Raw genomic sequence first — 17,883 nt, forward strand, 5'->3', positions numbered from 1 at the left:
CTTTAAAATAAGCAAAAAGCCTTTTTACTTTGTATGATACATCATAATTCCCTCTCTAGTACCTATTTTATAGTGCTGTGAAAACATCAACACATTTCTCCTTCACACAGCTGGATTTATTCAAGTTTCTCACAAAAAGCTACATTTAACAAGATTAAATTGAACACATTATGAGAACATTATAATTTACCTTTGCCCAGTACTAAATTTTACTACTAAATTCTAGCTCTGTTCCTGCCATTTTGAACATGGATTTTTTGGTTTTTCATGTTCTTTCTCTCCACATACACTCCTCTCAGTAGCATAGCGGTAGTTGATTGGGCACCAGAGAGCTCTTGTCATTTCGACATTATAGCGATACAGTGTGTTTCAGGGTTCACGTGGCATCAGATAACTCGCCCATCTCCCCCAGAGAGCAGGTAAAATGTAAGTAGCTGGGCCAGGGTGGCAGGAACCCAGAAAAAAGGCCTCTCTATTATTTAACAGGTTTTGCTATGTAGTTCCATTGTTGTGGCCTTGTGTATTAATTAAAAAAAGAAAGAGTAGTAATAGTGTTCGTAAAAAAATAGTACAAAATAGACAAACATTTTGATTTTTTTTTTTTCTTCCTCCATTTGTGGCCCTCCCTATGGATGACGGCACCCTTGGCATTCACCTAGCCTCGCATTTCTATTCACTCTGAATTTTCTGGATTCTGGTTCCGGTCTAGAGAGCGGATGCAGAATTCACCAAATTGGTTTAACTTAATGGCTTGGGGCTTTTCTTGTAAAGTATATTCTTTAAATTAAAGTTTATAATTTACAAGAAAAGCCCCAAGCCATTAAGTTAATCGATTTTCTTACACCCCTCATCACCCCAAATCGATGGTGCGCCAGAATTTAAAGTTTTACTTTGGTGAACACTTTTTCTTTGGTGAATTTGGTGAATTAGCTTGGTGCTTTAATTTTGACGGAAAGGCGCATCCATCGAATTCCGGATTCTGTCTCACTCGCCCTGGTTCCGGTTCCTTACCAAAACGGCCACTAACGGCCCCAGACTAGCATTCACCTATACTGCCTATGCCACGGGCTGGCACTGCCCAGGACCTAAAGTAGTAGTTCAACAAAAACAGTGGAAAAAGGCACTTAAGAGGATGTGCTTACTGCACCACCTGCAATAACCCAGTCTGTTCTTGGCACATCCATCACTGCAACACTCAAAGCAAAACTATTTAAACTGATTCATGGTGATCATCACTATATCCTGAATGATATATCCTGAATGATTATCTTGTGTTAGCTTGACCGCCAGCTATCGGACAATAAGAGAAAACAGCATGCCATGCAGTGTTTCCCCTAGCACCCCATCTGCTGGCAGAGCAGAGGTACTGCACCAAAATCTGAACGCACCTGTGACTATTGAAATTGCCCAAAAATGAAGCTGGCCACTCTACCCACCAGCAACATGTCTGCAAGCTCTCTCATGCTTCTCAACATGCAAAATGCGAGGCGAGCCAGAGCTCGCAGACGCCTCCTTTTGCACATAATAATTAATTCACTGCCACAGGTAAGCAATGACATGACATGCCACACTCAAAAACTTAACCTTTGCAATTTGAAGATCCTTTATATTGTTTTTGAAATAATCCAACCTGTTATGGTGATGACAACCATCATCACTTCTCATAAGTGTCACAATGCTAACATCATGTGTCAATCAAGTGATTAGTTCATTGAATATCAATATCTAGATACAGCATTTCCACCAGCACATTCTGTCATGTGTGTAGGCTGAGTCACTTTGAACACCTGTCACCTCACACAGTACAATGACATCCAATAAAACTGCTCTGCCATGATGTACTTTCATTATGCCAAACTTAATCATCATTTGTTTTAACAGTACTAGTATTTATTATTATCATTATTTATTTTATTATTGTTGTTTGTTGTTGTCTTTTGAATGTCAAACGAATGTGAATGTCCAATATCAAACTAACTTAATACAGACCACTTTGTTCATAAACATAATAGCAGAAATACATTTTTGACCAATGAAAACTGTGTGTGTTGATGTGTTGATAATTGTATATTTGTGCAACTGAAATCTTTAGCTTGTTGCACGTTGCATTTAAATAGGAGACTGATGATGGCGGTAACATGCCGTGCAACGTCTACAATGAAGTAAAAGATGAAGAAGAAGCCCGTGGTGCATTTTGGGTAAGTAGTAGCCCTGCAGTATGCTCTGCCATCATACTACAATGTAGGCGTGTTTAGTAGGGGTGGTAGCATACTACTCCTCCCTACTACGGTTTCGGACATACTACATACTAATTTGGTCTACTACAATCCATACTACTTGGCCTTTCGGACGCAGCCCGTGTGTCCGTGTGTGTGTACATGCTGTTTTTAGACCCTCCCCACTCAGCTCTTATTGGCCAGCTGAGTTTGATAACACTATACTATTGGTGAAACTACCCATGTGCTTCGCTGAAAATCAGAAGATGATTCGTTAAATGCTAACTTATGCCAAGTTGTTGCCACAAAAAAATAAAATAAAAAAATACTAGAAATGTCCGTCAAGCAGGAAATCTACAAAAATATCATCAGTACTTTAAGCCCTGCACATGTGACCAAATGGTCACTGAGTCTCACCTCCTTGTGTCATCATCCAGTCCTCTTGTCCTGTGTGTGCGGACCCAGTGTTCCAGCTGTTGCATGGAGTTGGTCCTGGACAGGCCTTTCTCTGGCTCCTGGACTGGAGCAGGGGATTTTCCTGGACCCGTGGTCAGACTGCTGTCCACCTCTGCTGAGCTGCAGTCCCCAGTCTGCTCCCCTGCTGTAGACCCTGAGCCATTGACCTGTGCAGGGCTTTGGACACTGAGGTTGGCCTGGCCCTGACGAGATGCAGACACTGCAGCTGCAATGGCGGCAGCCTGAGCTGGCTGTAGCTTGATGCTGCTTATTTTAGTCAGAGACCTCTCTGCACTTGGGTCTCTCTGAAGGCCATATTTATCCCCGCTGCGGATTGTAGCATACTTCCCTGTGTCTCTGAGAGCAGTGTACTTATCCCCTTCTCGTAGCGTACTGTATTTCGTTACCTCCTTCAGAGTGCCGTATTTGTCTACAACTTGGATGGTACCATATTTACTCTCTGTCTCCCTCAGTATGCCATACCTCTCTGTCTCCTTTAGTGACAGCTGTCTCTTCACCTCTTTCTGGGGAGCATATTTCTGTCCATCTTTCTGAAGTGTGTGCCTGTCTCCTACTTTCTGCAGTGCATATTTTTCTCCATCCTTCGTGAGCAGGTACTTCTCTCCATCTTTAGATGGAGCATATTTCTCCTCTGTTGGCGTCACAGTGCACTTTTCATCCACCTTCTGAACAGCATACCTCTCCAGATCCCTGTGAATTGTATAAACCTCCTCCTCTTTTTGCAGCGAGGGTTTCTCCCTGTCTTTTTGCAGCATGTACTTCTCTCCATCTTTGTGAAGGAGATACCTCTCTCCATCCTTCTGAAGCATGTAGCTCACACCCTCTTTCTTCAGGGAGTACTTCTCACCATCTCTCTGTAAGGTGTAGTACTCATGCTCTCTCTGACAGTTGTGTTTCTCTAGGTCTTTTTGCCGTTTGTCATCAACTCGGGATAGTGAGTGTTGTCGCGCAGGCTCACGGTTGCGCTCATTGTTCTGGATCTCGGGCCGGGTTAGGACTCTGTGGTTCAGTAAGTTGTTCATCTCTTGAGGTGTCCGCTGATCCACTTTCAACTTGTCCAGTCTGGGGAGAAAGAAAGAGAAGAATATGCCAAAGAGGAAAGGAAAGAGTAAAGTTCTCTAAGATATGTCAAAGATAACTTGGGTGTCAGAAGTCTTGTGTTTGTCTGACAGACCCTCTTTCTCTGTCACCCTTCCCTTCATGCCTTTCACTTCTGAGAAGCCTGAGAGGTTTCTTATCTCTGTGAGACACCTGTGACAGTGCAGGAGGGATTTAGTTCCTACAGGACACTGGGATGACAACAGTGAAGAATTATGGCCGCTCCTATAGGAATAACTTTATATTATACCCATATTATTATACCCAAGATTTTAAACTTATGACTATCTACTGCAGTGTTACACTCACTGGAAACACTGGATGATTGTATAGATCACTCCCTCCAGGATCTTGCGGCAAAAAAAACCTTGAATTTGCAGCCAATTTTGACAAAAATTGCGATAAAAATTGTAGCATTTTTATGTGATTTTTTTTTCGGAAATTTCGAAATTGTGGCAAATGACCTAAATTATGGCTAATGACAAAAGGAGAAAAAAAAAAGATTTTTTTTTAAACTACTACCTCCAAAAAAACAAGTCATGTAATCACTTGCTATAATAATCATACTGAATATTACAAAAATAACTGCAAATGTTTTTTGTAGTTCTCTTAAGTTTTATTCAATTCTTTTCAAAACATGTACTCCAATAATGTTGCAAAAAATCCTGAGTGAATATTGTAGCTCTAAAACCAGACAATGTGACTGTAAAACAACATGTAAGCTACATCTTCTGTAAACATAATAAATTCAACACATATTGTATGCATTTAAACAGTGCAAATTCTTATGTCAATACAAAAAATTTCTCCATACTGCAATAGCATTAGCGAGATTTGATAACGCGCCTGATGACGTTTCAAATGACGCTGCATGTGTGACGACTTCTGGTCAGCAGGAAAATGCGGAAAAATGCGGAAAAATCGCAGGACTTTTGAAAAATTGCAAGCCCCCACAAATATTGCAGACTTTCGTTGAATCTGCATTAATTATTGCGATCGCAAGATTGGGACTGATAGATGGGCAATAGGTACAATTGACCACTATCTGAAAATATATAAATGCCTTCAACAACCCCTTTCCCACCAACATGGAGCTACTTCCATTCAGGTTCCTGCAACTATTCTTAACAGTTCCAAGCATTTCAACCAAAAATAAAATGGTTCAGAAACTGAAAAGCTGGTTCACAGCTGAAAAAATATTGCAGGTTCGCCTTGACCTTAAGTCTGAGCCATCATGACATTAGTGGGCTTGTCATATTCTACAGGTTGCAAAGAGAGGATGAAGGTGGCAACAGCAGAGAAGTCAAGTGAGGAATCATCAAAAAAAAACAACAAAAAAAAAAGAGAGTATGCAGTGGTCATATTAATTGTTTGTCCAATCTTGTTTTTTGGGTAAAACTTATATCTGTAATGACAGAACAAAAACCCAACCAACATTTGTATGTGGGGCTCAAGTGGGTAGTAAATGGACCCTATATTGGATTGTCCATGTGTTCCATATTGGCCCCATTCAATCTGCCCACATGGATGGGTTTGCCCAAGTGGGCCCCACATGGGTCATGCTACGGCTGCCTGAGTAAAAAGGACGTATGGGTCTGAAATGGGCATCATATCTGAGGCCCACTCGGGTAAACCCACCCATGTGGGCAAATGTCACAAGGCCCAAGTGGAACCTGTGGACAGTCCTATATAGAGCATTTTTCAGCCCATTTACTAACTACATGGGCCCCACATAAAAATGCTGGCTAGGAACTAGCAGGTAATCAATGTAATCCATGAAATTGCCACTACTTTGGTTGTGCTTTCTTCAATGCTCTCTATTGATGACGCATTCTTGATTACGATGGTTCAGCGCAAAACTAGTGGAAACGCAAGCTGGTTCACTGTATAGCACCAAAGTTACAAGAATCCTAAACAGAACTGTTCCAAGAATTAGAGCTAATTTAGTGAAAAGGGGGCCAACAATAAATCAAAATAGTTCTGAATTCAGATACAATATGCATGAATCAAACAGGCTGACACTACTATAGTCTACAGCAGCATGTTTAATTATTATACTTTCCTATAGTTCCTTGCAGTTGTGTTGCTGTATCTGTGTTTTTCCATGCCTCTCATCCATAACATTTTGACAGTATTTTCGCGAAAGACAACTAATTTGGATTTCGAACCTCAGTGTTTCAACAACAGGATTAAGCTTTACCATTGCCTGACTAACAATGGTTGTGGAATACTGACTTAAAAGAAGAAGCTGGTGAGCATGCTAGCTAGCCTGGCTTGTTAGCTTAGCCTTAGCTGTATCACTGCATGTGGTGGCTGCTGTAATTCTTCCTACTGCACATGACATGGCAACTGTGGATGATGAGGTTGAGGAGAGAAAGAAATTGCTCAAGTTTACTAGAGGAGTAATTGCAACTATCTCAAAGCAGCATAAAATAAAAGTAGATTTTAGGAGGAACGTTAAGGAGCTGGGAAGACAAAATGCTGAAAATGATAAAAGGATGGCCTTCTTGGAGTGGCAGACCTGGAGCAGTATACATGCATGAACAACATCATTGTCTTTGGTTGGAGACTAGGTTCCAGTCTTATGCCCAGGCGGGTACTAGGTACAGTGGACAGCCCACCAAGCCTGATCTGGACTCCCTGGAGCAATAGGTAATTGCCCCCTTACGTAACAAAGGAAATTTCATGGGCAACAGTGACATTGAGATGTGCCACCCTCTCCCTCAGAATAAAAAAACAAGACAACAACAAAAAAACAAACAGCCATAATAGTTCACTTTGTGAACAGAAAACAAAAACATGGACTGCTCAAAACAGAGTTAAACAAATGTATCGACAAACACCTGACAAAGAAAAATGCTGAATTCACTTATATTATCATATCTTAATGAGTGTGTGGAGGTACGGGGCAACACTTAGAAAAGCACCGTACAATCATTATGCATACTACAAAAACAGCCATAAGGACTACACTATGTTGGATATCAGGAGCACACTAACAATTTAATTAGTTTAAAACTGCACAAACAATGTGTGAAGCAAGAAATAATTTACTTCCTGGCAAGATACAAAAAAGTTCTTGGACAGAGGGGTGTGTTATAACTTGAGAGGAAAATTGAATTTAAAACTGGAAAAGTGCACTCAGCAGAGTGAAGATCTCTGCCAGGCTGCTGCTTGAGCTGATCGCAGTCACTCCGGACAATTCTTGTAATTTTAGAAGACGTGACATAGCACGCTTTAGAAAGTGGTGGCTGCTGGTCTTTCAAACAGGGGATGCTCACTTTAAGTTTACATCATAAAATTTGTCATATTGTTGCGAGACAGTAACTTATAAATGGAACATTTAATTGAAGCCGTTTTTCAACCACACTCATGCCACAGAACCACAGCAAAACACACCTCAAAGATTTTCAGATGTGTTTAAACACCTGAACCGTGTCTACACCACCAGAACTGATTTTCTCTCAAAATAAGTTTCCCTGAAAGGAGCAGCACCTTAACACTGGCCCAGGTAACAAACAGTGTTATATATATATAATTCTCTGAACATTTTCAAATATTACTGAAACACAGATTTATTTATATATGAATTCTGCCCTCCTTTAGCAGCACTGTCTGCCATTGTGCTGGGCTGGTTTAACTAGCAGACTAGTTGCCCCCCTGGAACTACAGCTTTGTGATTCAACGAACAAACAAACTAACTTACAACACTAAAGAGGGTACAAACTCAATAACGCAACGTTTATGTCTTTATTTACAGTGTGTGTTGTGTGTGTACTGTACGAACGGTGAAAATGAGCAATATGGCTTATGGAAATAAGGAACTCCTGACGGCACTCTGTCAGAAGACTCCACTCGCAAATATCTGCATGGGACTGAGCTTGAAATGTGATGATGTTGGTGTGTATTTCAAAAGGGCTGTCAGTCACAAAGGGGTTCAGCCTTTTAGACAATTCCTCCAATCATCATGCATATACCGAGCGTCCTCTCCCGCCTACCTTAGGTCCCAGGGAAGCTGAGCCTGGAAGTGACGATTTTGTCACATTTATCCAATGACTATCTCGCTTTGCTGCATGAAAAAAACCTGCTCAGTGCTTTTCATAGGAATGCTTGGAGGCTCCGCGTCCACTGAGCTGACACGATAATGTATGATAGGGAGGTCGCGTTTGAAAACTGGTGATAAACAGCTGACGTTTGAACATCATAATCATAATGTGAAACGCATCCTAGCACACATTTAATGCAATGTAAATTCTTATTTTAATGTAAATTTAATAGTGCATATTTGACCATTTCTTCTATGAAATTTTAGGGGAAGTTCAGCCTCCCTTGTTGTCTCAGAGCAATCGCCTCTGGCTATAGAAGTGTCCCAGAAACTAATAAAAATACACACCTTATCTATTTTTGACAAAGCTGTGGTGCATTGCATAGAGCAGATCAATTTCTTCTGCTAACAAGCACTGTATGTGAAATCCAGGTATAATATAATTATGAGGATGTATTTTGATGAGTAAAACACAGCCACAAATCTTTGACCCATTTTGTTCATAACTGGACTTATATTAACTATGTCTGTAGGCTACAGCACAACAAAGTAAGAAATAATAGCAATAAACACAATTAAAACAAACCAAACTAGAACTACAGCCCCGTGGTTTTCTTAAATTTTACATCCATGTCTGTAAAAACATGGATGTATTACACACAGTGGATCTACGTATACAATCAGCACAGTTTCAAGGTGGACACCCAAGATTAGCGTCAAGTATCAGACTAAAATGTCTCCCCTTCTGTTCCTGAGATATGACATTGAATAATGGCCAGAAAAGTATTTTATGTGGAACATCATGATGTCACAGCGAAGCTGACTTTTTGGTCACAGGAGTTAAACTTATGGACATAAAACATCATCACTTCGTCATATACTATTAGATATTTGTGTGAAGTTTTGTCATAAGAATTCTTGAGTTATGGCCAAAAACCTATTGTGTGAAGTCACAATGACCTTTGACCACCAAAGTCTATCAGTTTATTCTTCAGTCCAAATGGATGTTTGTGTCTTGAGATATTGTGTTCATAAGAATGAGTCAGACGCAAGGTCACACTGATCTTGGCTGTTGACCACCAAAATCATTTTTTTGTTGAGTCCAACTAGAGTAGTAAAAATCCCCTCAAGGCGTTCTTAAGATACTTTTTTTTACTTATGGTAGAAGCATGGATATCATGGAAAAATGACCAAATCAACAAAATCTGCAAGTCTACAAAATCAGGCAGGCAAAAACTCTGCCTCTGAAACACTCCCGGTGTGGTATGATGCAGTGCAGAGGACGGAACAAAACTTTGTTACCTCCTGGTTCCCTCACAGTAAAGATGAATGTGAAAACAACAAAAATGGTGACTAAATCATCTCGTATCATGCCCAGCTTTAGTGGATTATAACACATTGAGTATGAAAGTAATTTGCAGATGCCTTGACTCCAAATGACACCAAACTTTTCTATGGATGTAAGTTTTAAGCCATGATGAAGGCCAAAATGTGTCTTGCAATGGACGGTAAGGATTGTGATTTCTGGAGAACTTCCAGCCCCTACCGGCTAGGTAAGAGGAGTGAGGAGTCAGTGAAAGTATAAAACAGTCAAAACAGGTTTTTGACATACATATGCAAACAAAATATTAGGCTGATTAGTCCAGTAGTTTGCAAAATTAGCTGCGGACAGAAGGAAACACACACTCACACTCACAGGGTTATTTGGCTGTTTTTTAAATTCGCTTCACTCATTCTTCCCTTTTAAATTATGGTTCTGCTGCTCAATTAAAATGATCAGTTGTGAATGCTAAGCTTCTTTTTAAAACACAATATCATCCATGACAACAAGCTCAACTTTGTCCATCCCTTAGTTAAGGGGCTGGCTCCTGTCTTCATGAATAAGAGGAAACTCTTAAGTAGGTGCTTTTAGAGGCATTTAGAGGGACTCTAGAAACATGATGAAATACTGCATGCATATTATAATTCTCTAATCTGGTGAATATGAATATATGTTTCACCCTGGTGACTTAAATTTCCTTTTTTCAACCATCTGTGTGTGGGCATGTCATCGTGGTGAATACCCACCTTCTGACTGGTTCAGTGTGGACGAGGGCAGCATCTGTCATGACTTTCATCCAGGACTCCATCTCTTTGGCTGTGTCAGTGCAGAAATAATACGTCCGCATGTTTGGGTGAGTGGCCTAGCAGTGTAGGAAGGGAGGGGAGATATTGACAGTGAGAGGGAGATAAATAGAAGGAGGAGTGGGAGGAGACACAGGTAGAGAGAGGAGAAGATGAAACAGCAGTGTGATGGTGACCTTGAGATACCAGATCTTTGCATCTTTACATCATCCCTGTTGGCAGAAGAGTAGGATTTTGTGTACAGCAGGAATGTGTGTGTGTGTGTGTGTGTGTGTGTGTGCGTGCCTCCTGCCTGTCTCTCCATGTGTGTTACAGCTCAAATGTGAAAACACAGAAGGGTGAAAGTCTTCAAGGCTCCTCTGTATGTTGGCAAGAAGTAAAACTGAATAAACAAGACTGACACTGAGCTGCCTAACTAAAGCCTTCCTGTGTGTGTACAGTGTTTGTTTGATTATGCTGTGCATGTGGAGTAGTGGGACTCGGTACACTATCTCCAATATTCAAGTCCTTACTCTTCAGTTTTCACTGCATAAACTAAGGAGGAAATTAAGTTCACTGTGACTGAATTGCAACTTTAAAGGAACAGTTAAACATTTTGGAAAATAATCTCATGTCTGTATTAAAGAGTTACTTTACTGTTTTCAACCTAGACCCTATTCTTCATTGTTTTTTTCTGTAAGCGACAATTGAAACAACAGTTTTTAAAATTGGTCCAGCATATCAGGCGGTGGGTGCTAAATTCTGCTGCTGGGCTCTTGAGGCAGAAAGAGCCCTTTGGTAGTCGCACCTGCAATTGAGCAGCCCTATGTAGGATCTGCTCTGCTCACCCCACTCGGGAAAGGAGCTAGAAAAGGTGCCCTAAAAATAGCCTGCCTCAAATCTCCTTTTATCCGTTTTTACTGTTTTAAGGCTGTGACGCAGCGGCGGTAGTAGGGGTAATACATGTGGGCTGTACTTCATAAATGTAGACGCTAGGTGGCAGCATGCTTGAATCACGTTGACAGAATTTCAGGATAATACACCCTCCTGCAGGGTTGCAGTGGTAGAGAGTCACTGTCCATATTTTTACCGGTTGAACGCAACAGCAGGAAAATGGCACTGGATGAAGCACTTTACTCAAGGGCACACAGTATAGCATTGTTTTGAAGATTCTCACATCAGCAGTACACATATTTTAAAACACACACAGCATAAGAAAAATGTTTTTCATGTGGGATTATTAATCATCAATATGCTAAGGACATAATGGAGGTGGTGATACAAACATCTCAGAGAGAATGATAATTAACCTCTCTTGGATGTTTGCATCACGATGCACCTGATTGTTGTTCCTGGAGACAACCGTTTTTTCGACCATCATGGACATTGTGTTACAGATGTTTAAGAGAATGAAACTGCTTTGTAAAAAAATCCATACATCCCCTCTCTGGTCAGACTGGAGTCTCTCAATTATGAAAAAAAAAGTGAGGGCCATGGAAAAAAAATTAAATAAGTGACCAAACACATTTCCCCCACACAACTTCACTTACTCTCAAGGTGCATGGAGAAAGGAAAACATCTGAAGATTTAAAACACCAGCAACACTTTTAGTATACAGAACAATTCTATTGCTGACTCTATGCCAAATTTAACGGTGCTGTTTCTGGCTTTTCTGTTAGTTGCAAGAGACACCAATTTATTATTTATTTTTTTTTTTTGGCCAAATTTTGTACTAAATCTCCACTGAATAATTTTGGGCTATCCCTATAAAGGTGCTACATTTTTGTATATAGTACTTTCATGTATATTAACAGGTGTTAATTTGAAAAATAATAATAATCTGTCTCAAAATGACAGCAACATCCGCCACGTTTTGACATCATCACTCAAAAACCTCTTGAAAGATTTGGATACAGTTTTTATGTAGGTAACTTCTGTGTTTTACCTGAAACACGAGATGTAACTCTGGTGTATCTCAGGGCTCTGTCTTAGGTCCTATATTATTTGCTTTATACATGCTTCAACTAGATCACATTATTAGCCAGTTCTCAGGTATATCATATCACTGTTATGCTACACAACAACAACTACAACTACTTACAATAAAACACAGACAAGATGGAGGTTCTGATAATTACATCAGATAGTATAGCTTCAAAGGTTGCCCAGAGCATTCAGAGCATTCCAGAGCGGTCAAATTTTAGGAATCATATTGTTATTTTTTATTAGGCCATGCATTTTGATCATTATGTTAAATCACTGACTTGTTTCATATAACTAAGAAATATTGCAAAGCTCAGGTCTGTGGTGTCTCGACCTGAACAAGAGATGATTATCCATGCTTTTGTGTCCTCCTGACTGGACCACTGTTACTCTCTTTTTACTTGCCTGAACAAACCATCTTGGAACTGTCTTCAAATAATCTAAAACCCTGCTGCTAGGCTGTTAACCAGGTCCAGCAGGTCAGCCCACATCACTCCCATTTTATTTTTTTTCACTGGCTTCCCATAAGGTCTGGGATTCATTTTAACATACTTATAGAGCCCTCCAAAGTCAGGGACCTGAATACACTAGTGATCTCCTCCATCCCTATATTGTCAGTAGGTCTCCTAGATCTTCGGACCAGGACCAACTGGCCGTTCCTAGCTCCACACTCAAAACAAAAGATGATCTTGCCTTTGAAGTTGTGGCTTCCACAGTATGGAACTCCCTTCCTTCAGGTATACATACAGTCAGCAGTCTCCTCAAAAATTTGGTCCTTCAGCTCCAAAATAGCAACGGCTGTCTTTGGTTCTAATAACGGAGATAACGTTAAACCTATCAGTCTGAAAGAAACCACGGAGCTTGTCGCTCGCTACGTGGTCGGAGAAATGCTGCCGTTGTCTACGATGGAGTCTAAATAGGTGGAGGAGGACTCGCTGACAGACATATTTCAGACTCAGGACTTGCATTATGCCTGGTACATGCTACACGCTGGTACTCACCAATTATCCCCGGTCATCTTTCACGGCGTGTGTGATGTCATCGGGTTATTCTTGTCCTATTTTTATTACTTTCACTATTATTTGAGTCACTGCCAGAACTCTGTCTGTTCATGTGCCAGCCGACATGTTGTTGTAGTCACCTAATCTCTCAAGACAGATTCTGCAATTTACATTGTAGAATCTGTCCAGCGGATGTCTTTACAACATGGTTGAGCAAACTGGAGTAGTTTCATGTCGTATCCAACAACGGGAGGCTTTTAGCAGATGACGTCCCGATGTTAGCTTTGCTGCCGCTGTTAGCTGTCCCTGTCAGCTGCAGTCTGATGCTTTCTAGACATCGTGATTTCCCATAACTGAATAAATACCACACATAGCAACACACTTCCACAGGAAGTTCTGACAAATGTTTCAGAATAAAGGCCTATTTATTCTCTCAGCCTAGGTTATAAGGGGTTTTTAATTTGAAACAAGTGTTGAGTTTGAAATGACGGTGCGATATGTTAACTTTATAAAGACAACAGAGCGGATAAAAAGTAAATATATAAACACACAGAGGGATTAATAAATAATGGACAGTCTATAATGTAGTTTGTTTCAAATGAAGCTGGAAGCCTCTGCAGTTGTGGTGAGTAAAAGCCCCGCCGCTATTTGTTAATGTTATTACTTTATGTCCGACCGTGAAGATGTACCATTGTTTGCTAGCTTGATGCTAATGACAGTAACGTTAACTCAGCAGGCTGACAAAATGCCTCTGCTGTTTCACACCATCATTTCCCCCTTTTACTGTGTGTGGTAACATCCCTAGAGGAAATATTAAAAACGCTGGGGTGTTGTTGTCATACAGCTGTCTACGGCAGCAGATCGTTCTGTGTTTCTACTGGTCAAAGTGACGGCTGTGATGGGAGAATTGGATCTCAGTGAAGGGCAAGTGGTCCATAACTTTAATTTTGGAGGCAAAAAAAATGTAGGCATAGCGCCCTGTGGTCCATTGCCCAATAGGAAATGTAGAATATTCAAAAGTACTTTAAAAGTGCTTGAGTTACTTTTCTCAGGGAGTAACGTTGGAAGTAATTTTAAAGTAATTGAGTTACTTTACTCAGGGAGTAACGCAGTACAGTAACTGGTTACTTTTTTAAAAAGTAACGCAGTAACGCACTCTGATTACTTTTAAAGTAACCCTTACCCAACACTGATTATTATTAACATTTTACATCTGTCCCCACATGCAGGAGTGACAGCATACATGGTATGGAAAGCATTTAATTAAACATATTTCAACATCTACAACTGTGTATAAATATGTGTCTATATATAGCTCTTCTCATGTCTTGTGGTCATTTCAGATATCTTCCAGCCAAATAAAGCTGCTGGAATAACTCTTGGGGCAAACTCTGTCATAATCACTAGTAGCATATTTTTTGTATTTTATACTTTTCATGCATAAATTGGTGCCTTTGCCAGGGATAAAATACATGGCCAGTATACAACACATTTCACCATTAAAAACAAAATCCAGGGGAGAGGCCCCTGGATCCCCTCTAGCTCACTTTGACATGCGTGACTAAACAACATGATACTCACGTAAAGTTCAGTCACAAAATTTTTCTTACCAGCACCTAAGCTAAGGTATGGGTAACCACGCCCTGACTCAAGCTCTATGTTCAATACACAGACATGTGATTAATACATGTCTTCTCATTTCAAGAGTGTACCTTTGAGCCTTTAAATAAACCACTCTTATCCTGATTTTAGAAACAAAAACATAGAAATAAGACTGTTTAAAAAAAAAGAAAAAAAAAAATCTGAAATGACCTTTAGAGACTCGTGATTTACCTTGAAGGCATATTTCCTGCTGATGTGGTCATCCACAGACAACATGGAGATGTGAAAACTTGGCAACAGGATACTTCCCAGGATGCTATCCTCTTTCTCATCTGCACCAGAGAAAAAAGAAGAATAGTCACATGTCAAGTGTCCTCACTCTGTTTCTAAAATATATTTGTTGGTCCTTACCATGTATCATGTACAAGCATGCGCTCACACACGCGCATGCACAAACGCACACGCACGCACGCACACACACACACACACACACACACTGCAGCACAAAGAAACACTGCTCTCTGTTCTCTCCTGATTCATCTTTCACATTTTAAATGCAATACAGCTGCAAAAAACAAAAGATGCGAAACACCGCCATGACTACATAACATTTGACTCCTCTAACCAAGTAAATATTTATTGATGCCACGCAAAAAAATCCTTGCAACAACAGCCTGAGCTGATTCATGTTGGGGCGGTAATGACTGAATCATTCTTTTGCTTCTCTGTGCTCTGTTTAGCTTGAAGCTGCTTTGATGGAAGCTCACAGTCTACAAACTAATATGCTCGCAGAAACACGGCTGCTGCACCAGCTGCAGCAAAACCCTACAGGGCCTCGAGCCAGGGCTGCTGTTTGCTTTAGCCAAGGCTGCATGGTGAGCCCTGCAGCTTCTCCGGCCCCATCCCTGCTGCTGAATTATTGAAATACAGAATACACACATGCACACAGAAAACAAGTGAGAAAGAGAGGGTATGTGAGTAAAGTGAGAGTAAACTGGTATGTAGAGAGATGCTGTAGGTATACACTGCAGTGTGAGTGGGTGTTTTCTAAAGTTCTTTACCAGCTTCACTGAGGTTTGAGGAGGCTGCAAATCTGTCAAGAAAACATCCTGAAACATAGATTAAGATTAAAGTTTGATGAAATAGTAATTAGTATGGCTTATTTCAACCAGACTAATTACTTATTTCTTACTTTTGGGAATCTATGGAGCTTCAAAAGACATATTTTATGGACCGAATGACCATGAGGTTGCACTAATAACAGTCACTTCTGGGTTAACACCTGGCAGTTGATTATAATTGCAAAAAATATGTAAAATTGGCAAACTTGCAAATTTCTGTTGTCATTTTCAGCTGTACCTGTAATATTTAAAGATATAGGGCCCATCGGACGGCGCATAATCCATGGCGCAAGTGTCATTGCTATTTAGATGCAGGTGCAGTTGTCATTTTCACGCCCTGCGCCCTCTTCGTCTAACTAGCAAATGAACTTGTGCTTCTCTGGGTGTGTTGGTCTAAAAATGAGGAGTGGTCAGGCGCAGTCATGGCGCATTGCTAGTTAGATGACTTAAAAAGCAAATGCGCCAGTGACCAACAAAAACCTGGTCTAAAGTCAACGGCGCAGTATTGTGCTGTTAAACAAGTTAGTAATATGCGTCTCTAGGCGGGTGCACAATGCGCATGCACTCTGCTCCGACACACACGGAGCAGCCACGCATATGCAAAACATAACAAATAAAAATATGATTACAATGTGAAAGGTTATTATTGTGCACATTTAAATATTTATCAGAAACACATCTTAATGGTCAGTCATTAATCAGAACGATCTAATCGCAGTTAATGATCATCATAATCTGGGAGGTCCAAGCTGCAGTGTCCGAATATATGGAACTGCGAGCAGACCTCCACGGGCTGATGATGCATAGCCTGTAAAATGAACTTGTCTTTCCCAAATGAATTGTGATCATTTTGGCATGTAAATCACAAAATCAAAGATGTGAAAACGTTTGATGAACATTATTTTGACATAAACACAACAATAACCAGCTTCTGTGAACTAAAGACGTAAACTTATAGCCCTACAAGTACAAATGTATATTTTAAAAAAAAGCTTTTAGAACGTAAAACTGAAGATCATCTTGTCAGGAGGAGGAGGAGGATGCACAGCGGCCGCACAGCCCGCCGCACAGCCGGGGGCAGCCGGGGGAAGCTCTGCAGCCCGTGCGCCAGACCAGACAGCCCGGTGCAGCCACGGGACTAGCCCTTCCTGCACCTTCAGGCGCGGGGGTTCAGGATGCTGGAGAGGGAGCTGGGCTCTCTAACCTCCCGGGTTAAAATAAAATTGAATAACTTACAATGTGTTGACAGCGTTTCTCTCGTGCGCGTGCGCTCTCTCTTTCTCTCTCACAGTCTCACTCTGTTTCTTTTCTTTTGGCTTTTCTAAGATGACAGATGCTGAATATATACTCCCTATCTGATGCTGTGGCTGTTTGTGGCTAGCTGAGAGGGATGTGAACTTATTAGACTGCAGCTGTGTTAATCAAATCAGGTCAATGACGTGACACTACTTTTTTTGTGTCCATATGGTTTAGTCAAATTTAAAAAAAAAAAAAAAAAAAAAAAAAAAAAAAAAATATATATATATATATATATATATATATATATATATATATATATATATATTATATATACACACATACATATATATATATATATATATACACACACACACATATATATATATATATATATACACACATACATATATATATATACAGTGCCCTCCAAAAGTATTGGAACAGTGAGGCCAATTCCTTTATTTTTGTTGTAGACTGAAAATATTTGGGTTTGACATTAAAAGATGAATATGGGACAAGAGATCAACATTTCAGCTTTCATTTCCAGGTATTTACATCTGGATCTGATACAAAACTTAGAAGATAGCATTATTTGTATTGGAACACAAAATTTTTAGGTGAGCAAAAGTATTGGAACATATAAACTTAAAATAGATTAAAGTGAATGAGACTTAATATTTAGTTGCAAATCCTTTGCTTTCAATAACTGCATCAAGCCTGTGACCCATTGACATCACCAAACTTTTGCATTCTTCTTTTGTGATGCTTTTCCAGGCTTTCACCGCAGCCTCTTTCAGTTGTTGTTTGTTTTGGGGGGTTACTCCTTTCAGTCTCCTCTTCAGCAGGTTAAATGCATGCTCTATTGGGTTTAAGTCTGGAGACTGACTTGGCCAGTCTAAAACCTTCCACTTCTTGCCCCTGATGAACTCCTTTGTTGTTTTGGCAGTGTGTTTTGGGTCGTTATCTTGCTGCATGATGAAGGATCTCCCAATCAGTTT

At 40.3% G+C, this 17,883-nt stretch overlaps 1 protein-coding gene across 17 annotated transcripts in view; it reads right to left on the bottom strand.

Moving 5' to 3' along the window:
• The window catches only part of LOC117245778 (pleckstrin homology domain-containing family A member 5-like), a 623,723-nt gene that overhangs the window by 176,495 nt on the left and 429,345 nt on the right, over positions 1-17,883 (bottom strand). For all 17 annotated transcript variants that reach the window (XR_013490410.1, XR_013490411.1, XR_013490412.1 and 14 more), the window contains 3 exons: positions 14,757-14,857; positions 9,904-10,019; positions 2,634-3,755 (listed from right to left, as the gene is read on the bottom strand). Coding sequence is in view for 14 of the 17 variants with exons in the window: in XM_078165309.1 (XP_078021435.1) it covers positions 2,634-3,755; positions 9,904-10,019; positions 14,757-14,857 (1,339 nt within the window). In the remaining 3 variants the exon portion in view is untranslated. The remainder of the gene's footprint in view (positions 1-2,633; positions 3,756-9,903; positions 10,020-14,756; positions 14,858-17,883) is intronic.

The sequence above is a fragment of the Epinephelus lanceolatus genome, chromosome 23 (genome assembly GCF_041903045.1).
Source record: "Epinephelus lanceolatus isolate andai-2023 chromosome 23, ASM4190304v1, whole genome shotgun sequence".
NCBI classification, from domain to species: domain Eukaryota; kingdom Metazoa; phylum Chordata; class Actinopteri; order Perciformes; family Serranidae; genus Epinephelus; species Epinephelus lanceolatus.